Source organism: Trachinotus anak, unplaced genomic scaffold (genome assembly GCF_046630095.1).
Source record: "Trachinotus anak isolate AG129_WGS33_773 ecotype Australia unplaced genomic scaffold, CSIRO_AGI_Tana_v1 ptg000018l, whole genome shotgun sequence".
In the NCBI taxonomy this organism is placed as follows: Eukaryota; Metazoa; Chordata; class Actinopteri; order Carangiformes; family Carangidae; genus Trachinotus; species Trachinotus anak.
In genome coordinates, this window is record NW_027273869.1 from 18221732 (window position 1) to 18245644 (window position 23913).

A 23913-nucleotide genomic window follows, 5' to 3' on the forward strand; every position below is an offset into this window, starting at 1 on the left:
CTAATCCAACCACTCATACACCACAACATACGTTTCTTCAAAGCACTAGCAGTGCTAGCACAGGTAGAAAAGGGTGTGGTACAGGTTTCCTGAGGCTTTGAGAATGTGCCAGTGGCTAAAACTCGCAGCATATAAAAGAAGTAAGGAGTAAGTGAATGAAATAGAGGTTTTCTTTTGGGTGAGAAACACTTTTAAAGGTGTCATTTAACATATCAAGTACCAGTCACAGCCTGATGATGAGGAGGGGCTCCGCTCCGAACAGGTTAAAGAATAAAGTCAATAAAGTGAACTGAGAGCTGAATCGGTAGAATAAATGAAATCGCCGGATTAAATTGAATTTAGATACGAACAAACCAATAATCACCACTGATCCTAGTACCTACGTAGCAGCTGCTGAGGAGCTGTGAATCCAGATCAGTTTTATGGCAGGTTAATAAATATAACAGACTGCTTTGCAGCGATTGTGGAGCAGCTAAGAGGAGATGTTATTCTCAGCAGTGTCTTTCTTAAACAGTAACAACATGGTGGCTCAGCGGCTCATTATTAGCCATGTGAGTGGTGACTTTCAGTCTGCGCATTAATATGTAAATTAAATGTTAATCGATTTTCAAAAGGTGTGTATTTATCATGTATTTTACAGCAGCGGCCCAGTGTGACTCAGTCAATCAGAACTGAACTATGCAGTTTGTAATAAGGCAATTCAGGTGCTCTAAAAATGATTAAAAACAAATGGTGACACTTTACTTGGAGTGCACTGCAGATGCATTACGAGCAGATAATAAGCCCCTTGAAGCACAGGCAAACTTTTTACGCAATAATCAAACATCAGGAAATTACATTCAATCCAACTTTTTTGTCATCAAGCGTACAGCTGCCCTGTAAAGTATTCAGCTCATTTTATTTTTTCATATTTTGTAAATCATGTTCTCATCATTAATTATTATGCAGTGGCTTAGAGTGGCTTATGAGGACCACTTCAATTAAAGATTTAGCAAAGAAAACAGACTCGGTTCTTAGAAGAGCAGAGAAGAAGAGGAGGAAGAAATAACTCACGTAGGATGCAGCAGGTAAACAGGAAGTGGACCAAGCAGCCTGACTCGACACATACATTAGCAAAGCTAAATGCCAGCGCAGCATCAAGCCAGCTGCACACATGGCTTTACGTAGTTAGGTTTTTGGTTCTCTGTGCTTTTTATGAGCCTGAGCACGGCGAGGACTCAGTAGTTTTGCCGGGCCCCCGCTGAGCACATAATGAATGGCAGACTGCGGCTGTGGGCCTGCCAGGCAAGAAGAAACAGCACTGTGGAATTGTGGGGTAGCGGAGGAGAGTCTTGCTTTGTGGGTCTCGGCGGGAGCTCGCTCAGATCAAACATGTCGACAGCGCCGCCGCCCGCCGGGCATTCTGGGTAGACAGACCTGAGGAGGAGACGCCTGAAAGCCAGACAGAGATTTTTGTACCTGTGTGTGTGTGTGTGTGTGTGTGTGTGTGTGTGTGTGTGAGTGAGTGTGTGTGTGTGTGCTGTTTATGTTTGTATACATGTGCCTGTGTGAAGTTGTGAGTGTGTGTGTGTATGGCAGTTTTTGGCAGTGTTTTTCAAGAGTGAATGACGGCGGCATGGCGGATGCTGTCATGGCTTTTGTTTTTTTTTTGTTTTTTTGTTTTTTTGTTTTTTGTTTTTGTGTTTTTGTGTTTTTGCCTTTGGAGGACAGACTTTGAAATGGATTAACAAGAAGTGACTTGATGTGACTTCCAGGTTTGCTTTGACACGACTTTCCTCCCTTTTGATGTGGCTTCATCCCACACCACACACACACACAAACACACACACACCTCTTCCTCAATGTCCCTGCATCTGTCCTTGTGTTAGTGATACTGTACGGAGACTGCAGCCTGAAGGCTTTCCTGTCTGTCCAGTGTCTGTAACCCTCCTCCTTCCTTCTCTCTTGGACCTTTATTCTTCCTCCTGATCCTTTGTCCTTCTCATTTTAGTTTTTCTCAGTTGATACTCTCTCTCTCTCTTTCTCTCTCTCTCCCTCTCACCACATCTCTGTCTCTGCCTCTAATTTTTTTCCCTTTTTTCTTTATCTCTTTGTCCTTCATGTAGACATTTGCAGCTGCTGCAAACTGCAATCCATCCATCCATCTGTCCATCCATCTTAATTCTCTCTCATTTTCTCTCTTATTGTACTCTTTCTTTCTTTCTTTCTTTCTTTCTTTCTTTCTTTCTTTCTTTCTTTCTTTCTTTCTTTCCCCTTCACAATTTTCCTTCCTTTTTTGCTTCTATCTTATTGTAACTTAACTGAAATACTGAAAATTGCCTAGTTTCTTTCTTTCTTTTTACCCTTTTCTTTTTTCTTTCTTACTGAAGTTTGCTTTCAAATTTTCTTTTCCTACATGCAGACATTTGTAGCTGCTGCTGCTGCTGCTGCTGCTGCTGCAACCCCGATGTCAAAGCTTTCACTGAACTTCACCTGAAATTTCTTTCCTCAATTCTTTCTTTCCCTTCCCTGTACTGCAGCAACTCAAAAGCATCACAGACTGAGAGTCACAGTGTTTTAAACTCCACTGGATCACTCTTAGATTTTTCATGCATGGAGCAATCCATCACAGCTGCAGGTCAAATCAGCAAGTTCAGCTGATTATTAAAAACAACACTTGTTTTCCGTCAGTGTTTGCTTTGATTGGCAGTTGCATATCTGCAATTGAATTAATTTAGCTTTTGTTCTTGTGGTTTTGTTTGAATGGCGTCACTAATGGTCGACTCTTGGGTCTGCAGATCTGTGGCAGGTGGAGGTTGTACACTGTGCACTGCTTCATTCTTCCCTTCTTTGTTTCTTCCTCCTCCACCGTTGACTGCCCCCATCAGGCACATTTGGGAACTAATCAACGGACAGACTAAACGTGTGTGTGTGTGTGTGTGAGTGTGTGTCTGGGAGACAGACAAAAAAAAAAGCAGAGAGTGAGGATGATAAGGAAGAGAGCAAGAGGGAGAGAGTTGGGATAAAGGTGTGTGATAGAATTGGAAGATCAAAGCCTTCTGTCACAGCGTGACTGAGCCCAGGGGCGTTATGGGTAAGACAGGGCACATACACACTTGTACAGGCACGCACACACACACACACTCACGGCTGGTATTTGACTCTGAGTGTGATTGATACTGGGCTAGATTTGGAGAATCACTGTCATTCGTCTCTCTGCAGATCAAACAGCCACATAATCTCCCATAAAGGAAAGAGAGATGGAGGGAATAAAAAAGGGACAGAGGAGGAAAGATTGAAGGAGGAGGGGTGGAGGTGGGGGAGGAGGGGCAACGACAAAGCCTTCTCATCTGTGAAGTGTTTTCTTGTTTTCCATAAAAGAAGAACCCACCACCTTAAAACACATCCATCATTCAGCTCCATTAAACTGCCTCTTAGGCACATGAGAGAGAAAGACAGCATCTAAAAAGACGAGTGTAAACGCAAACATTAGACCCCATTTACACCTGGTACAAACATGCAATCTGCATCTCCATTTATCTCTGAGCGAGGAAACACACAGATAATGAAAGGTGTACATGCAGCTGTGACACATCTCGATCTCATCCAGGTGTAAATGAAAAACATGTCGATCACTTTATCAAGTGAAACAATCCACCCGGCAAGGTGAAAGGTCACTTAACTCCACCTCCTCCTGCAGAGGTTATCATCATTAACTAAAACTAACAAAATGACCACAACTAGATGTGAAATACACATTTTCGTAAACTGAAATAAACATAAAAACAAAAAAATGATAACTGAAACTATATTGTGTGAACTGGAGAAAATGTCTTCAGTTTTCTGTTTATTTGGGTGGATGTGAACTCTGTCTTGTGCTTTTTAGCAGTATCTTGCAGCTGAGCAGTACATGTGCACTTTAAGTGTCCCTCACATTCACTGTATTAATGACCTCAAGTGTTTCATTGTGAATTAACTGATGAGCCACAGAGCTGCAGCTGGACAGTCCAGTTTGTTGATGAGTTAATTCTGAGTTGGTTCATCTAAACGAATCAAACCTCTAGATTTCTATTTGTCATGTTTTTTTTTCTTAGATTGACTTGACTCTCACCTCAGAAATACAATTACACACATTTTGCATTTAAGGCTGCATCTTGTGTCGACTGTTTACGTATTTGTGCCCATATCTACGCACAATACTTCTGTCGTTTCTCTTCTTGCTCTTCTTACTCTTTCATCTCCTTTTTCTTTTCTTTTTCCCTTCTTGAGCTTGTTCTTGTTCGCCCTCTTGAATGTGGTCTTCATCCTGTTCTTCCTCTTGTTCTTTATCTTCTTCTTCTGTTGTTTTTGTAAACCACTTCAGGTGTCCTGCCACCACCTTCAGTTTCAGGTGTCACCCAGTTTGTGTCTGACTGTATCTCTGTGAGTGTATTTAATGTGTTTGGTCTGAATTTGTCTCCACAGATGCACCACCCTATTCAGATGAAACCTGCAGACAGTGAGAAATCTAATGGTGAGTGGCCCCACACACACGCACACACACACACACACACACACACACACAGACAGACGCGTCAATCCCACACACACATGCATCGATAGCTTTCTTGAATTTGCTTGGTAATAGCTATCTCACCCGTGTGTTTTCTCGCCGCCTGACTGGCAGACAGGACGAGGAACTGGGAGGGGGTGGGGGGTGGGGGGCGATTGAGCAAGAGACATAGGGAGGAGTGCAGAAAGAGAGCGATGGCGGGGAAATGCTGATATATATAGATAGATTTTTATATGTGTGATGAATTATTAAGGTGCTTGAGAAGGAGGTCAGTGAGAGTTGAATCGTTTTGGCCTCGTGGTGAACCAGCCTCTCTCCCCCGTGGCTGTTCGCTCATACAAACATGCTGTACGCTCTCCCCACACACACACACACACACACACACACACAAATGCATCTATCTCACACACACACACATAAGCACTGTCACACACTCTGTCCTCAGATCACCCCATTTCCAAACTACATATTGCAGATCCAGTTCTGAATTGATTTCCTATACCGACCCTCTTCCTCCATTCCTTCTCATTCTAATGAGGGAGCTGTTGCACGGCGTATACCGGAGGAAGCGTTTAAAGGATAGGCCGGCTGTTTGTCATATTGTCAACAAATCCCTTGCAAGGCGCTCAAGCCCCAAGCCCGTTGGTGGAAGACGTAAATCTTTAAAACGTCTTTAAAGAAAACGGTTTCATTGTAAAAGACGGTGAAATTATCTCCTGGAGCAGCTGAGTACTGCAGTTTTCAGCAAGTGTTACTGAAGCGTGTGTAAACGTAATGCATGAGCAGGGCTTTTGATTTCAGAGCTCCTGACCTTTCATTCATGGAGCCTCTGGGGGAGTGCAGGGAGCTGAGGCTGGAGTCCCCCCCCCACCCCACCCCACGCTTCTCTCACCTGCATCATCACATCACAAAAGGGGAGAAATGAATACGTTTGGGGAATATAAACAAGGCTTTCTCCGCTTGACATTAACACACACACACCTGTGACCTTTGACCCTGCAGTTACCTACTGTACAAGCCACAGGGAAAAGAAGGCAAATGTAGTTTTATATTTCATTGGATGAAAATTAAATATTTAAACACACAGTATGTAAATTCTGCCTCTAGGGGTCTCTCAATCAAAACAATAACAAAAGACAGCATTGGGTGATGTCATAAAATAGCACGGGATCATGGGAGTTGTTGTCTTCACCACCATTGCTGTAAGCTCCTCCTGGTTTGTCCTTCGGTGTCAGAGGTTCAGGAGGTCTCCTCCTCTCCTCAACAAACAGAGCAGCTGATTAGAACCAGTGCAAACACCAGATGAAACAAACCACTACTATGATTAAAATCACAGTTTTCTCTGGTTTGAGAATTGATGGAAACACTCAACTCAAAACTCAAAAAAATATATAACATAGGTCTGGTTGTTTTTAGACACTTTAATGTGGAAAAGTTACAGATTATAACTTTAGGTGCAGCATGAAAAAAACAATAAATCTGACATATACAGATTTAAAAAAAACAACAACTAATAGATAAAAGAACAATTACAGCAGGGAAACAGGATAAGAGCTCAAAAACAGTATTTTTTAAATTCATTGTGTCTTTAAAGAGACTTTTACAAGCTCAGTTCTGTTGCTCTATTATTCCAATCTGTTTTTAATTGGTTTCATTTTGATGCAGCAGTAACATTCACTGCAATTTGTCAGGTTCATTACGTTCACTGATATTTAGTCGAGGTAGATTTGGAGACTAAAAGGGAATGTCGTTCATGTTGGAGTTCTGTGGAGGAGGCGAGACAGCAGACGGTCTCCCTGAAGAAGAGCTGCTCTGGTAGAGGGTTATATACTCTCAGTCAGTCATACCTTCAGGTGATAATCATCCCTTTCTCAGTACAATGACCCTTTAGAGTTAACTCTTCAGCTCCCTCTGATGTGACACCCTCACACCCTCACATCCTCGCTCGCCCCTGCAGACGGCTGTTGAGGCATGGTGAGACGATGAAACAGCACGAGAATGTCTCAAAGCCGACTCCTCTTTGGAGCTTAGATTACGTCACCTTTTTAATTTCTTCCAGCTGATTTGAGGCTCATGTTGCATGTTGTCAACATTATGTCTTTAAACTCAAAAATCATCAAGGGTAATGTCGAGTAGATAAAAATACCATCAATTAAAACAAACATATGAATTCTTTTAATAAATTACGTAACGACAAAAATCAATTAAAACAGGTACAAACAGAGATTAAAAGTTTAGAGATTAAGAATCTAAAATGATCAAGAGGTACCAACAAAAGGTGGACGGGGCAAAGAAGCCAAAAGCAGTTCTCCAGGCTCAGTATGAGCTGGAGGGACATGAGGCAGTCGTTAGTCCTGGTCTCCTGTGTCCAGTGGACCAAACTTACATGGATGAAGATATGAAGGCAGTTTTCCAATAAGGGCCTTGTAAGGGCCAGTAATGAACCTGAGAGCAGAGAGGTAGACAGCATCAAGGGGCTTTACAGCTGCAGCCTGAACAACATGTCACCATCATCTAAAACTGATAAAGTTGCCTCAACAAGGGTTTTTCTACAGTGCAACAGCAGCAGGATTTATTCCTAAAGAAACAGCCAATCCTTTGCCTCAATTTACTCGTCAGATTTGATACATGATCTTTAAGGATAAGTTCTAATCAGTCCTAAATACCAAGATATATATCAAACCTAAACTAAACTAAATGTCATATAAAAATCCTACAGGAAAAACACTCCTGCTCACCCAGTTGTCTGATGATGATGGCGGCTTCTTTTTCATAGTAAATTTTTCAACGGGTCCTTCGCTTTTTCAGAAAAATGTTTTGCCCTTTCACTCTAATACAGCTTCCGCTCAGTCTCTGTCCTCTTGCTAATTCATCAGTTTGGCGCTGTGGCATCTCTCACTGCTGAGCCTTCGTGCTCCCACTCAAATATAATGAAGATTAGTGTAATTTCAGTTTTGGAGCTCAGCAAATTTAAAAATCACATTTAAAAAAAAAAATCTCACAATTATCTGTTTTTCCAGGGACAAATTTGTGGTTACTGTGGATAATTGAGTGTGGACAAATATTTTTCTCAATGAAAGTTGTCTGTCAGCAGCAGATATCAGAACATTTTTGCAAATAAAACTGAAATTATTTGCATGACTAAGTGAGAAAATGTGTGTTTTTGCAATTTGGGTGAAGTGACCCTTAAAGCGGAGTAATTGAGCAGAATATGAAAATGGATACTATAAAACCATGATTGGATGAACTGGCTGTTTAAATGTAGTAAAAGTTTTAAAGGTGTTTTTCTGACACCTGCAGGAGCCCTGTGTGTGTGCATATGCAAAGCACAGGCGCCACAGAGCAGACCCTCAGACTGACACACAGACGATGAAGCAGCATCATAAGCTACCTGCTGCATCACTGTCCACTGCAGGGCAATACGGTGAGATGACAGCATCCAGCCAGGCAGAGGAGGAATCCTTATAAAAGTCATCATCCGCTCCACTGAAATATGGCAAAATACGACTTTATAGGAGATAACCGTCGGGGTAACGATGGCACAGCTTAATAAAGCGGCCGCTACTCACAGCCAGAATGGTGAAATATAGAGTAGACTATACGTAGCATATCCATCCACTTAATGGTAATGACCTTTAATAAACCCAGTGTTAGAGTCGCTGTAACGGTGACGAATGGCTGCTCAGAGGTTTATTAGTTTAGTCAGTGGAGGAGATGAAAGAGAGGAAGAGATGTACAGTGGAACAGAGAGATAACATTAAGCAGTTCTTTTTCTCCCATATGCAAATGTAATATATATATATATATATATATATATATATATATATATATGTGTGTGTGTGTGTGTGTGTGTGTGTGTGTGTGTGTATATATATATATATATATTTATATATATATATCTGTGTGTGTATATATATATATATGTGTGTGTGTGTGTGTGTATATATATATATATATATACACACACACACACATACATACATACACATATATATACATATATATATACATACATATATTGAATTTCTATATATGACATATATGAACATATAAAATAGAAGCACATATGTAAAAAATATGTATTTATTAATTATATGAAACCTATTAGAAATTAGAACAATTTTATATATTGACATGTCTTGCCCATACAAATATGTACATTTATGTATGTATGCTTGTATTGTTGACATATGTTACATAAATATATGTCCATCCCAAAACCTGTCAGTATATGTTGGTACTATATACACTGATATTATATTATATGCAGTAGACATTATATTACATTATATTACATAGTAGACATTATATACAGTATGTATATAGGTCCCAGATCTGCAATATAAGCTTACATACATAGACATACATATGGTCTAGAGATATATGTCAATATAGGTTTCTTATATAATTTTTACATATGTTTTTATTTTATATTTACATATATTTCATATATGAAAATTTATTATATGTAGATATATTACATTTGTGGGTATAAAATTAATGAGAAAAACATGAATATAAGCATATAGGTATATTTTTATATGTTTGTTGTTTTGATAAACTTGCATATACAAATTAAATGTATATCGTTATATACATATATGTTTGCAACACGTTATACCATATCAAAAATCATCATATAGATATGTTTTTATGTATGTACATACACAAATTTTACTGTGGGTATTTCATATTTCATATGTTATAAACTTCTATCTTCATATATCCAGAGGATGTATATGTGTGATACTAATATAAGTGACATATATGGCAACATCACTCTTGATAAAGGGACATAAATGTCGTATATTACATTTCTGAATGGGCTCTGTTAATGTGTTGAAACTCAGCATGAAGCCAATTCTGCTCCAGCTCATCCCAGAATGCAAAGCTGACTCCGGATCATCCGAGAGCCGGCTTTATGAGTCTTATCACCCACCCGCCTGCGCCTCGTCCGAAAAACAGAAACAGTCAATTGTAACGATATCTCCTCTCTTTCTTTTCTATCGACACAGAGTAAATTAATTACATTGCTGTTAGACTTGTGGTAATCTTCCTCTGGAGTGATGTGCACACACACACACACACACGAACACACTGTGTACAAAGGAGTTAAAGCTTTTTGAAACAACACTTATCTTGGCAGCGTATCCCGACGGTTTGTTTTTTAAACACACAAACAATTCAAACAGCAAAATAAACAAGTGCGCTATTGATTTCCCAGAGTGCAACAGACCGCTTATCTCTTTCGCCTCGCGGTAAGAGCTGACAGTTTCCTCATTAAAAATGAATTGGATTAGCATTACATTGAATGTGGTGGAAGCACATAAACACACACACACACACATGCACATATTGTTTCTGATTTCGCTCTCAGCTTAATTCACTCTTAACCTCACTCACACACTCGCAGTAAAAGTTTCTCACCATCACCTGCAGCCGCCTGCTATTCCTCGAGATTGCACCTGAGAAGGAGGGATTGTGACATCGAAGGAGAAAGTGAGGGACCCATGGGGGAGGGAGAAAGAGTGAGGCTAGAGGAAGAGGGGGAGGAAGAGGGTGAGAGAGGACAAGCTGGAGAGTCTCAGCAAGCAGTCGGTGTTGAAGTGATAATGAGACATTGATCAGAGCCTCGCAGATGGCATGATGAAATACATGAACTCTGTCTGTCTTCATCTCTCTCCCACTGTCTCTTTTCTTTCTTTGACCGTTTCTTTCGATTGTTGTGTTTCGTTCTGTCTCGTTCCATTTTTCTGTTTCTGTTTTATCTTTTTTTTTGTCTTTGTTTTATTTTGTCTTTTTCTTTATTTCTTTTTTTTCTCCTTTCCTATTTAGCAGTTTATTATCATCGTTATATTTTTTAGTAACATTGGATTCCAGTGCTCTGTCTGCCTCCATACACTACACAGAATAAGAGTACAGTTAAAGGAATAGTTCAAGATTATAGGAAACCTGCTTATTTGCTTTCTAAAGAACCACAGGAGACCGCGCCTTTGCAGTTGTGGCCCCCACCCTCTGGAAGCGTTTCCCCCAGTAGTAAAAAATGTCCACTCACCTGTTTCACATGCACCTTACCACATGATGCACTTTATGTTATGTGTGATTGCCCCCTGTGTAACCCTGCTTGTTTTTATTGCTTTTTTCTTGTTGTCTTTATCTTATTTCATGTTTTATGTATTTCTGAAATGTTTTTATTGTACAGCACCTTGTGACGCAGGTTTTGAAAGGTGCTCTATAAATAAAGTTTACTTACTTACTTTCTTGCTGAGATATAAATGATGTGTATGCAGTAACATGAGGCTTAGCTTAGTTTAGCACAAAGACAGTAAACAGCTAGTAAAAACGTGGTCTAACTAGTTTCAGTTTAGTGGTCCTTGATGTGAAACCACTGCTTTAGAAAACTAAAACTAAGCAAAAAGCTCAGAAGCCTATTTCCCATAATGTCACCACAGAGGAGCTGCTGAGTCCACTCATTCCCTCACACTGTTTGTTTTTCCTCTCTTTCTTCTTTTTGCTCCACAGCGGTGGAAGACAGGAAGTTGTTTATCGGCATGGTGTCGAAGAAGTGCAATGAGAACGACATCCGGGTCATGTTCTCCGCGTTCGGACAGATCGAGGAGTGCCGGATCCTCCGGGGGCCCGACGGCCTCAGCAGAGGTGCGTGTCGCTCCAACTCGCTTCCATCCACACTTAATGTGAATATTAGTGCCTGAACGGCCTCCAGCAGCTGCTGCGGTTCATTGTGTCGACTTGTCTCACGACTCAAACTCAGAGTCTTGGAGGAAGTGTTTACCTCTGACTGTGTGACAGGAGTTGGCTGGTTGAAGACGGCGTCTGAGCTTAAACAACTCTTTACATTAAGATAACTGATAATAAATAGAATGGGCTCATTATTTTTAGTTTATATAAATTTTCAAAAAAACTAGTATTTTATCTGTATTTATTGTCATTATTAAACCACAACAAAACAGTTGAAAAAGTGACTTTAAAAGCATCGTTTCAACCAATTTTACTTTAGCATTTTATTGAGTCTTTTACCTACACAGAAGTTTTTCCTGCATGATCAGCAGCTCATTTGCCTGCTTTCAAATGTTTTCCCCTCACTGTCTTTTTCGTGAGCTGTCAGTGTCACAGAATGTTGTTTACTGTAAACTGTGGTGATTAGTGTCTCTTGGCAGCAAAAAAAAAAAAAAACTTTCAGGGATATAAATTTAAGGTGACAGCTGGTTTAAACTTTTCTGCCTCTTTTCAAAAACCAAAAATGATGAGGCATAAATACTGTGTGATGGACATTTGTCTGTGACTGTAAAATCTAATTCACCCTTTCATCTGAAATAGTCTTTTGATGTTGTGATTATACACAACATTTTTGTTTTGTGAGATGGTCACATTAGGTCATAAATCCGCAGTCACTTGGCCAAGAAACATGTCGGAGACCAGTCAGAGCTTGTGGCTTTCACGAGTTGCAGAGGTGATCAGTAAGAGGTGCCAGGGACCAACTCCCCTGTTCCACCTGACAGCACCAACAACACAGGTTTACATGTGTAAACACAGTTTCCTGAGTGAAAGTCAACCTTGATCCATTCATGGTCACTGGGCAGAAAGACTGTGAGTGTGTTGGGGAGCAGCATGAACACTGATGCTGCAACAAACAAGTGAACCAGTGGTAGTCACATGGTTACAGGTTCACAGAACTGAAATCAAACATCAGTCCTCTTCCACTGTGACAAACCATTGTATCGTATCGTATTGTATTGTATAGTCTGAATCTGGCATAAATGATAGCTTTTCTATTTACTGTCACAGAATACAGTCAATCATAATGACAATAATAATACAGTTAGAATTCAATACAAAGACGCTCAGAAACTGGTGAATCTTTTGTCCAGATTACATCAGTTTATCGAGGTAAGTGTTGAGGCACAGCTCTACTTCTTTCCTGCATATTGTTGCTTAAAATCCCAGGAGGATGACCTCGCGGTGCAACTGTAGCATGACAAGACAAAAAAGTGCCTCCTTGTGTATTAAGGATTTCGTGTTTCCTCAGTGCAACAGAAATCCATTAGAAATAGTAATGTTTTTTTGAGATGTTCGACGTTTGACCTGGACAGTGAACTGAAGCTTGTATAATAGATTCCTTGTGCACTGTTGTCAACCAGCTGCTTCTTCTAAAACAGTCCAGATTTCCTTCAAGGTTTTGAAAGAGTCATGTGAAAGTAAATACAAATGAACTAAAGTGACATCTTGAGACTGTCGTGGCCGCTGTGAATACATGATTCTCCTTTTTCGCCCTATATATCTCTTTTCCCTCTCTCTCTCTCTTTCTCTCTCCTTTTTTCTCCCCCTCTTGCACTCTCAGCCTCAGCCCCCCGATCACTCCCCTCCCTCCTCCACCTCCGCTGACCTCCTAACCTCCATTCATATCCTTCACCTTCCCTGCCGCTCCGGTTTAGCCTCACCGTAAGCCAGTCCTAAGCTCTTTGACACTTCCACACTGAGACTGAGGGCATTGGTAAACATGTGGTCCCAGTAAGAAGACGAGTTGCTGCTTTGTTGCATTTACAGCGCGCACCGGGTTGGTTATATATTACTTAAATTATGTTAAAGCAGCATTTTTCCTTAATTGACAGGGAAACAACAATGAAGGATTTACCAGGGTTTTTCCTGTCATTCTTTGAGTCAGTAAAGTCAGAAATTATCATCGTCATGCAGAACCTTTCAAAAGAGGGTTTCGAAAACACTTTAGGGAAAGAAAGAAAGGAAAATCAAGGAAAAAGACAAAATGAAGTGTAAAGATATTGGTGCAAAATGCAGAGATCACAAAATATAGTTATTACATCAGGAAAATGCTAACTAGACATCCTTTGATACTGTACCTTGTCAAATACGTTTTTCTACAAACCTGTTTTATTCTTAGCAGCTGAACAAGAGCTTAGACTGGATAAAATCCAGTCTGCCTGAAACGGACTGAATTTTGATTCTAACCATAAAGTGTTTGATCAAAGAATAAATAGGAATTTGACCAGTCATTTAATTTGGTACTTGACAGCTAGAAACACATTTCTGCTGGTACTTAAAACATATAGTACGAATTCCAGCTCTGGAAAGCAGAGTTTCAAGCAGATACTGAAAACTCACCAAGAAATCCTTGCAATAGCCATTTTTCTGTCCTCGTCTCATTTGGGAAATACAATAAGCACCGATTTGGACTTGGCAGGAGCAACAACAGTAAATAATCTGTGACCACAAGAGCAAATTTGATCATGATTCTGAATGTGGCAACATCCCAAAACTTGACTTGACTTGATTAGGAGAAGTGTATGAGCTGCCATGACATCGGGCGAAGGCAAACAGTCCACCCGTTGAGTTCATGGTTTGCTTCATGTAATTGCCAGATAATGTACTCTAAAGAAAGTGCTTCAGGGCTGGTTTAAATACCAGAGTCTTTCCCATTAACATCATGTCAAACCAATCGGATTTGCCGCCACCTGAGTTTGATGAATGTGTTCTTAGACAAACCAGGTTCCACAGTTGAAAATAACCACTCTAAAAATGGCCAAAGTCACCATTAAGTTTGACGTATGACCAGATCCGGTGAGTCCTGCCAACCAAAAACCAACCGTCTCATCTGTCAATCCCACCTCAGCTATTGTACCTCTATGAATAGTTCTTGTAGTAACACAGGGAGCCCTTCCATCATCAGCCATTCCTCCCCATGAACACACATACACACCCCTGCCCACTCACCCGATACTCCCTACCTCCCCCTCCCCCCTCTCCCCTTTGTGGTTTCTATGTGCTGAGGAGATGGAGGGGCTTTTGAAACTCTCTGTCCTCCTTATTCCTCCTCCTCCTGTCACACGAGCTGTCACTGTCGTCGTCACACAGGTTCCATGTGGATCTGTCGGTCACGTATATTTTTTTCTGTGGTTGTCGGATGTTATAGATGTTTTATCGTTGACTCGTGTCTTATCTTCTCAATGTGCCTTCTCTCTCTTTCTCCTCAAGGCTGTCTCTATCTAGAACCAATCTTTGCTGCAAACTAAGCTACTCAAACTCCCATGTTCTGTTGCTTCTTCAAGCAGCACCACCCTCCTTGTCTCTAGACTCACCCTGGCTGTCCTAGAATCCTCCCTTGCATCAATTTGTCTTCTTTTTCCCAGACATCCCACATCGGCCTCCTTCCCTCCCTTCCCTCTTTCCTTTTTCCATCCCTTTTCAGCTCCTCTCTTTTGTCCTCATGAATATTTCAGATGCAATGGCCACATCCTTGTTTCTGTAGAACTAATATAAACCACTTAGCAGCTGACGCAAGTCAAAGAGAAATCCTGGTAGTCCAGTTTGGGTCTGGCTAGTAAACAAACACCTCGAACCAGGTTGGAAATAAATAGGTCTTTAAGGATTTCTATGTGCATGCAATTCCCAAAGGTCCTCAGTCCCACCTATCTGCGCTGCTGAGCTCCTATTAAATCGTGGTATCAATCAGAAGAGTGCTCCACCATCCCGCTATTAATAAAATATGGATCACACCACCAGTGGATGGCAGGGCCTGGGGAGCTACCCTACTTTCATTAAAGGACTGTTTGGTTCTCTGCTGACGACAGAATGCGGCCCGTGAGGTATTTTTAGTGCTCAAGCCACGTCCCATCTCTGTGCCGTGAAAAATAAGACACACACCAACCAGGCAGAAAGCATGGCTTTTACTCCAGTTTTTTTTTTTTTTTTTTGTCATTAACAGCTTTGACATCAATGAATCAATGTTCACGAGCTGAGGAATTCTTTATTTAGAAGCCTCAAGGTTCAAGCTGCAGAAAGTGGCTGAAGATAGAAATGTGTTTTGGGGAGCGGAAGTATTCTGCCAATTGGAGACAAACCCAGGAGTTTCCATTCAACAACAACCAAAGGTGTTGTCGCTGTTTTATAAATAGAGTCAGGACCTATCAAGTCCAGTCTGGAGGGCTAACCCAAATGGAAGCCCCCTTCAGAACTGATCCAATTCTGGGGCAGCGCTCCTCTGCAGAGGATGGGGCAACCTCCTGGAAAATGAGCAGTTAAATGACAGATTGTGGCCCGTCTAAAATAGACAGTCCCCTGAATCAGATGAAAAAATGACCCCTTTTCAAATGTCCTATCTACAGTTATACCAGCTAGCACTGCAGCCTGGCTCTGTAAAGGACACATCAAAATCTTTACTAGGTCAGCGCCACAGAATCTGATAACCACTCTCTTTTTATTACCTTTGTACCTCTTTAATATTAGGTCGACAAAAAAATGTTAAGTCAATGGAAACTTACTCGTTTTTTCTGGCCTTCTTTTATCTAGGTTGAATATCAACATTTCAGTGTAGATCATTGATGTTAAACTTACTTCCATATCCAGGTCCTAAGTCAAAAGCTTTAATTCTGCTTAAGTTTAGTCAGCTGAAAGTACTTGGTTTAGGTCACAGAAATTTTATAATCAGTGTTAAAAGAAACCAAAGGTGACTTTTGCTAAGGGATGGGGTGGGAACCTTGATATCCATTGTGAAAGTCAGTCAGTGTCACCTCAACTTTCTCCCTAAGAGATTTTGCAGCACTAAAATAATGTCACGCTACCTCTGCCTTTGCCTCTGAGCGAGGACAGTCATTATTCACGGGGCCGTAAGAGGCTGCTTGTCAGGAAAACGTAAACACAGGTCGTTTTAAGTGTTTGAAGAAATGACCGATGTGGTCAGTGTTTTATGTGAGGCAGACCGTCCTGCATCTGCCACATTAAACTCAGTTTGATGTACACAGTGAGAGGATCAGAAAGGTTCTGGTGATTCTGCTGTTACTGTAGCAGTGTGGCGCCTCTACAAGGACACGCTTGTGTTTTCTGAGGGAAAAGCCTTTGTATGAAATCTGACCATCCGTCACTCTCAGCCTCGTTCCATCACAGCAACAGCCGGCTTTTGATAGAGGTGGAAGAGGACAATGATCACATCTATTCCTCAACACATCTGTTCTTCCTCTCTCCCTCTCTCTCTCTCTCTCTCTCTGTGTCTGTTGCATTATCCAACCTCGCAATTTCTCCTCTCTTTTTCCTCTTCGCCCTTTCATCCCATCCACACACCCAGGGAGAGTCTATCTGATGACCCAAGCTGTTGGTTTTTTCCTCTGCAACCAAGCCACGAGTCAGCCAGCCGAACCTGAACGTGTGTGTGTGTGTGTGTGTGTGTGTCTGTCTGTGTGTGTCTGTGTGTGTGAGCATGTGTGTAATCAGTTCAGGCCTGGCTGCGCTAACATGGCTTGGTGAGTTTGTTAGCATATTATTAGCCCGGGGGGTTGTTGAAGCACTTCTCACATTATCTCCTCTAATCACTCCCTAACCAGCCAGACAAACACAACCTTGCATCACCCCTAAACCCACAAACAACCAATAACAAACTCCCCTGATACTGCCCCCGGCTGCGCCCCATCTTGATTGGCTAAAATCAGTGTCAGTCACGGAGGAGGTCGACCACACCTCCTCTCACGTCTTCCTCTCTCTTCTTCGTCTCTCTGTGTAGATTGAATTAGTACAATCTTCTAGCTGATTCCCATCTTCCCGAGCCCCCTGCAGATATTTTGTCCCGGCTCGGCCCGCCCCCGCTGCTGCCACCGCCGCCACATCTCTTTCCTGTTTGACAAAGAGAGAAAGAGGGCACCCAATCAGACAAACAATACAGGGCGCAAATGAATTCAAATCGCTTTCATGCAAATTTGGACTGATTTACATTGTTGAGTTGTTGAAAAGAAGAGAGCAGTTGAATTCAGGTATGACTAATTTGGTCGGTGTGTAGGAGCGAGAGAAAAAAAAAAAAACAACACAGAAACAGAAAGAGACAAGGAGGAGGAGGAGGGAGGTGGGGAAGGCATCAACAGCCAATCCAAAGCCCCTGATGGTGATTGTGGTCGTCTCAGATGTCCTGTGGTGGCGGTGGATGGGGCGAGGTGGTGGGACGGGGACAGAGTCGGGGACGGGTTGTGGTTGTCGTGACACTGTGGTCATTTTTCGGCTGTTGTTCCTACAGCGACTGAGAACACTGTTGTCCACCTGTGAGCTGTTCTCTGTATCAATCTCTGTTTTGGGTTTTTTTATAACAACGACGTGTCCAACCCTTTTGTCTTGTTTTTGTTCTTTCTTGTCTTCCCTCCTCCTCCTCCTCCTCCTCCTCCTCCTCCTGCCCTTCTGCCCTCCTCCCTTCCACTTGTCCCTCCATCCCTCCCTCCTCTCCACCCCCTCCCCTCCCTACAGGATGTGCGTTTGTCACGTTTTCCACCAGAGCTATGGCACAGAATGCAATCAAAGCCATGCACCAGTCTCAGACTATGGAGGTACTGTACTCTTGTCCTTTCTTTAAAGCTCTCTTTCTCTCTCTCTGCCTCTCTGGCTCCTTTTAAGCCTGCACTTTACTCTGTCAGTGTACCAGCAATTTAATGTGTGGATCTCATGTTTGAATATCTGTATGCCCCTGAGTCACCTCTCTGTAAGAGTCACAACTTACTACTCTCCAGGTTGGGCCTTGGAGCATATTCATAACACTTCCAGCGCAGCTCAAGAACGAATTGAATGCAGTCACATAAATCTAAAGCTGCAGCAGCAGGAAGTTAAGCAGAGACAGATTAAATTAGCATCTTGCTTTTTGCAGCTAAAAGCAGATTAACAGTTTTTTTTATATACAATTAAATTCACTTCAAGTTGGTTAACTGTTTAAATCAGGCAGCAGAGTTCTGTAATATACTTATCTGTTGAATTAATCAGGAAATTGATTTAAAAATCTGTTGAAAAATCTACTAAAATTAATTCAGACTTATTTATTTAGCCCAAAAATTACAAATTTGGGATTTAAGATTTGAACAGCATACAACATTCTCCATCTTAGAGGCTTAATATACTGCAACTGCACAAATAAACCTCAGGAGGATCTCAAGTGAAGGGTTAGGTTTGGTATAGACAGACATGCAGAAAGTGTTGGATGTGCAGTTAAGACAAAAGTTGTGGCAGAAGTACAAGAGAAACTGAACAAAATAATATACCTTGAGTGTAAGAAGTTATCTGCAGAGCTGCTAGTGACAAAGAAAAATGGGGTTTCCACAGCAGGCAGGATTCTGATAAAGTCCTGATAAAATATTGTTTTCTCTTTCTGCCAATCATCTGCATCCCTGTGTGTTGCAAGTGGGAAAAAGTGGAAGGAGACAAGATCACATCCACATTAGTCTGACAGTAATGTACATATGTGTGTTTACTGGATCTCAGGTCAGATTTGGCAGCTTGGGTTTTTCCCAAGTTTGGTCTTTGAGGAAAGTTTCAGGTCCAGAACTCTAACACCAGGTGCCAAAGGTCATGCAAGTCATTATGTTTGATCCGGACCAATAGAGACTCTGTTGTGACATCACAAAGTTCCAGAAGTCCTGACAGCTCGCTTTATAATCAAAAATACATCGACATATACCTTTATACTATATGGGACCTTTAAAAGCCAAAAAAATAAAAAATACAAATGTTACAGAGTCAGTGTCTGAAAGACTTTTCTCTCTGCTGACTTTGATGAAATCAGTGCTGCCTCCTCTTCCATGGTCCCAAATTTCCAAAGTAGGACGAACTTTGGCAAAGTCTAAAAACTGCAACAGAATGGCATCACCTCTGACACCGCAGTCACAATGGGCAGGTGGCGTTACAGACCTCATCAGCTGCACAGCGACCCCAGCGGCGCCGTAATGGGGGGACTCAGCCGCCAGCGCCTTTGTGTTTCCCCCGGTTTTTGGGGCGCTCTTGTCTCAACATTGTCAGGCCGGTGACAGGGCGAGATGACAGGGCTGTGATTGGGAGAGAATTACATGGTGTACCACGAAATGCGAGTGTGTGTACATGTGTGAGTCTGCGAGAGAGACAAAAACTGGTAATAACAGGCTGTGTTAAAGAATAAAAGACGAGTGGCGTTCACCCCCGTAGCCCCCTCATTAGAGCTGATCATGATAATCATGGCTGCTATTGATGTGCTGTGACCCTGACATGGGGAAAACGCATGCTCCTCCCTCCGTCTGCCTCTGTATGTGTGTAAGAGAGAGCCAGGGTTTTTTGTTTATGTTGTCACCCTGCGAATATCAGTGAAGTGTCTGTGTTGATTTATGTGGCTGAGCAGCAGCGGCAGCAGCAGTGTGTCCGTCTTTCTGAGTAGAAGGAATGACACTCTCCTCCGACAGCGTTAGTATTAAGCTAGAATTATCCTCGCTCTGAGCAGTCGTCTGCCACAATGGGCCTGGTAAACACTGCCAGTGTCCCTCGCTTTTATCAGGCGCACAGAAAAAAGCCTTAAACCGTAACACAGCGATATTGCAGTGGACAATGGCAAAATACCTTCATTTCCATTTGAAAACAAGCTGTCTAGCCCCAGGCGGACCTAAATTGCCGCATCCGTTTGTTAATGTTCCTCAGTTTTGCAATTTAAAAGTAATTACTTCGTGTCCGAATGAGGGAATGAGGTCTGGTAAATAGAGTTTGGTTATTGTCTTGGCTCTATTGCACCCCACTGTCTTAGATAGAGCAAGATTGTGTGTGTGTTTGTGTGTGTGTGTGTGTGTGTGTGTGTGTGTGTTTTTTTCCCGTCACGTACTCGCCACATGTCACGAGGAAAAAAAAAAATGGGGAGGGTGGGGGGAGGGCAGGCCAGGCTCTCCATTCGTCGATGGCCCTGTCACTGTCATATCCATTCTCATTACGCCGTGACATTCAGGTGCACACACACAGACACACACACATCTCACGCAAATGCACATGCTCACTGAATGTCAGGCCGTAATGAAAGTGGATATGAGCGAGACAGGTAATTCACTGTCAAACCCACTAAAGACACACCAGAGGAGAAGTGGGTCGGCTTCATTGTGTTGTATTTGTGTTGATTTGTGCTTTACATTATTTACTCCCTTTATAAAGATTCATTTAGCCCCCAGCTCCCCCCCGAGCTGAATTCCATCAACACTGATTTTGCTTGTTTTTTTTTTTTCTCCACGTGACACTACAGACCCACTTGCACATTTATTCTGCCCTTGCTGCATACGCACACACACCCCCACCCATAAATGCACAAGCGCTCAAGCACATTTAGACGAGAGCTTAACTAGAGCATGAGAGAAAACTGAGCAGTGTCTGTTTAAATAGCGAACAAACACATCTGTCAACTATAGTGAAGAGAGGCAACAAATACAGAAAGACGCACAGTGGAGGGAAAATATTGGGTTAGATTAATCAGGGGCTGATGTTGTATAAGACGCTGCGTAAGGCTGGAAGATCCCACGTTCAGTAACAGAAGGAGTCGCAGTCTAACTTAAAGCCTTTGTGCACCAAGTGAGTTTACTGTTTACTTTTACTTAAGACTCATGTGTTTATATGAATATATTAGTACGTAGCAGGTGGGATTTGCTAAATTATTTAAGGGATTTAAGGTTAATTCACAGACCAGGGATGCACAGAAGATTTAGGCTCATTTAGGAATCCAGTGTGTATGAACACAGGACCAGGAGACTCAGGTAACGTTTGAAGGTCCCATCCAGTCCATGTGTTTGTGATTATAAAGCAGGTCTAGGTTCTATATTAATACTGTGAAAGTATCAAAGCCTCAGTCCACAGAGAAATGCACACAGCCTGTATTCAGACACTGAGCCTTAAAACCAGCCATCAGGACTTCTGGAACTTTGTGATGTCACAACAAAGCAGTCGCCATTTTCAGCCATGCCCCAAGCCCCGCCCACCCGGATCCACCCTCCAACCTTATAGGATTTGGTTTCTCTGAGTGTTTACTTGAAATCTGCTATGTTTTCATTGGATCACTCAGAAAACAGTCAGCCAATCAGAAGAGAGACTCAGAACCTCATACAACCAACACAACAGACCTGCAGCTGTTTTAACTGTATGATCAGTGCTGCTGCTGAGTTGTACTGTGCTTTATAATTTGCATCCAATCATTCAAATAAGACTTTTTATTGAGAGTAACAACAAATCAAAACATAAAAATTAAATCACTAAACAGCAAATTGTGAAATCAGAGCGAAGACAGAAGTTCAATTTTAGGCAACAGTGAACAAGCAGTTTAAATTTACCATGGTCAGATTTAGACAGAGGCCAAGTCTGTGAAAGTTTTCGACTCAGTGTGTCAGCTCTTTTGTATGTGAGGCCTTTTATGTTAAACACACAGAAACTCAAACTTGTCTTGCAAACTCCTGCTGCCGTCCTATTAGCAGCGGAGGATCACATGGTTTGACATTTAAAGGCTATGTGAGCGGTAAATAAATGAGATGGAGGAGGGTGAGAGCACATAAAGTCTCTTGAAAGCTATGAGAGATTGATTTTCAAGGTAAACGGACCAGAGCTTATGAGTTCAGTTTGCGTGAATGCTTCTCAAGCGTTTTGGGGGAAAGATGGGAAGTGATGTGTGATGCTCAGAGTGTTGGCTTCAGGGAGCACGCTCACGTTTATTCGCAGAGAACTCCTGGTTCAGTCGAACGCAAGCGTCACAGAGAAGAGTTGAACTTTTTGTGTGTGTGTGTGTGTGTGTGTGTGTGTGTGTGTGTGTGTGTGTGTGTGTGTGGACAATGAGATGAGGTCAAACCACAGCCTGAAGCAGCTGCTGACGTATATTCCACACGCTGTAATTACATAATTACAAACGTGGATGCCATAATTATGCCAGGTGCCTATTGCTATGTCTGCTGTATCATTTGGAGACTATAGGTTGTCATGGCATCAGTCTGCACAGGCCCACCTGTCAATCACAGGTGTTGTGTGACATCAGGACATCAAATATGCAACACAGATGATATTCTTGCGTTTGGAAAGTTTTCATGAGGGGCAGTCGACCTGCTGAATGACATCCGTTAGTTTACAGTATGCACTGTTTTGTGTAGTAGATTTGTCAAGAAACAGACAAAAATAGCTTCTCAGAAAGAAGTGTTTTCCCTGCAGAAACATCTCCTGGTGAGAAAGGTTCCTGTGAGACTGTGAGCGCTTTATTTTCTTAAGATGTGAAAAGTTGTGCAACATGGGAGACAGACTGTCTGCAGCTAAACGTCCCTGCTGACACGGTATCAAAAATAAACAGATGCTACTGCACCAACATCGGGTTAATGACGTGTTATTATTAAAGTATATGAAACCAGAGACTATTTAAGACAAAACAGTAACAACTTTTTTATGACTGTAAATTTGTATTCCTCCACTGGATAACACTGAGGCCTGTTATTAATAAAGTAAGTGTATTTTTAAGTGGTAATGATATACAAGAGACTCATGAAATACTTTGGCGCCCAGAGAACGACGGAGCCACATGTCGCCCCCTGCTGTTTGTGTTCAAAAGTGGCCAATTCCAACCAAATCAGATGGCTTACAGACTTAGTTTTACACAACATGAGGTATAATTGCACCCAGTGGCAGGATTTTCGCAGACAGCCCATCAGCAACAAATACTTCGAAGCGTTACTGGCTCGTCAGATATTTTAACAGACTTAAAAAAAAGGGTGGAGAGAAATTGCCAGTGGTTAATTTGAGAAAGTCTCAATACAGCCTTCAAATTCTGAAAAAAAAGAGTAAGAGCTGAGGAAAAACAGTCGTTTTATCAGCTCAAATGTGTTTTAAATGGGTTCTTAAACATAGGAGATTTGCCTCTACTTCTTTCTCTGCCTATTAAAGTTATAACTTACTAATTTCAGTCCTGCTGTAGCTACTGGTTTTAACAGCAAAACACTCACTGAGCAGTGACTTTGTTTGAAATACAACACAAGAGCAACTGGTGAATCATGCTGTTTTGACCAGACAAAGGAACTAACACTGAAAATGACCGTAGATGGGGTAATTACACAGTATAAATACATTTAATGGTTATTGCAAGAATCAAAAATGTCATTTGATTTCATGTAATGGATGAAATCCATGTGTGAAAACTTAAACATCACTTGAGTAAAACCATGTTTTTCCCTGGTCAGTGATGTTTTATCTCACTCATGGCTGATTAGCACTGTAGTCACACAGTGTTTGATATATGAAAGTTCAAGCTGTTGCTAATCTATGATGAATTATTAAAAATACCCCTACGGTAAAATCAATGGTGATTTGTTTCTTTGAGCGAAAACTAACAGATGGCATAAGCTGCCACTTTCCCTCCACATGTTCTCATCATTTAAGGGCAAAGTTGACCAACGGGCCAATTGTCTGAAAAATGCAGCGTGTTGCTTTAAAGTGCAGCCCAGTTTTTCAGGGAGAACCAGCATTAGCAGGCGTACGGGCCCCCTATCCCTCGGCCCCTCTCCCAGGGCAGGACTCTCATTCTGGGCTGAATTTCCCCCGGCTCGCTGGGTGTCAGCTGGAGTAATGAGATATTTAGCAGAGAGGGA

At 41.8% G+C, this 23913-nt stretch overlaps 1 protein-coding gene across 31 annotated transcripts in view; it reads left to right on the plus strand.

Annotated features, from left to right (window-relative positions):
• Positions 1-23913, plus strand: part of LOC139635396 (CUGBP Elav-like family member 2) — a 464890-nt gene that overhangs the window by 413262 nt on the left and 27715 nt on the right. For all 31 annotated transcript variants that reach the window (XM_071502685.1, XM_071502681.1, XM_071502682.1 and 28 more), the window contains 3 exons: positions 4444-4492; positions 11054-11188; positions 17786-17865. In XM_071502685.1, coding sequence (XP_071358786.1) covers positions 4444-4492; positions 11054-11188; positions 17786-17865 — 264 coding nt within the window. The remainder of the gene's footprint in view (positions 1-4443; positions 4493-11053; positions 11189-17785; positions 17866-23913) is intronic.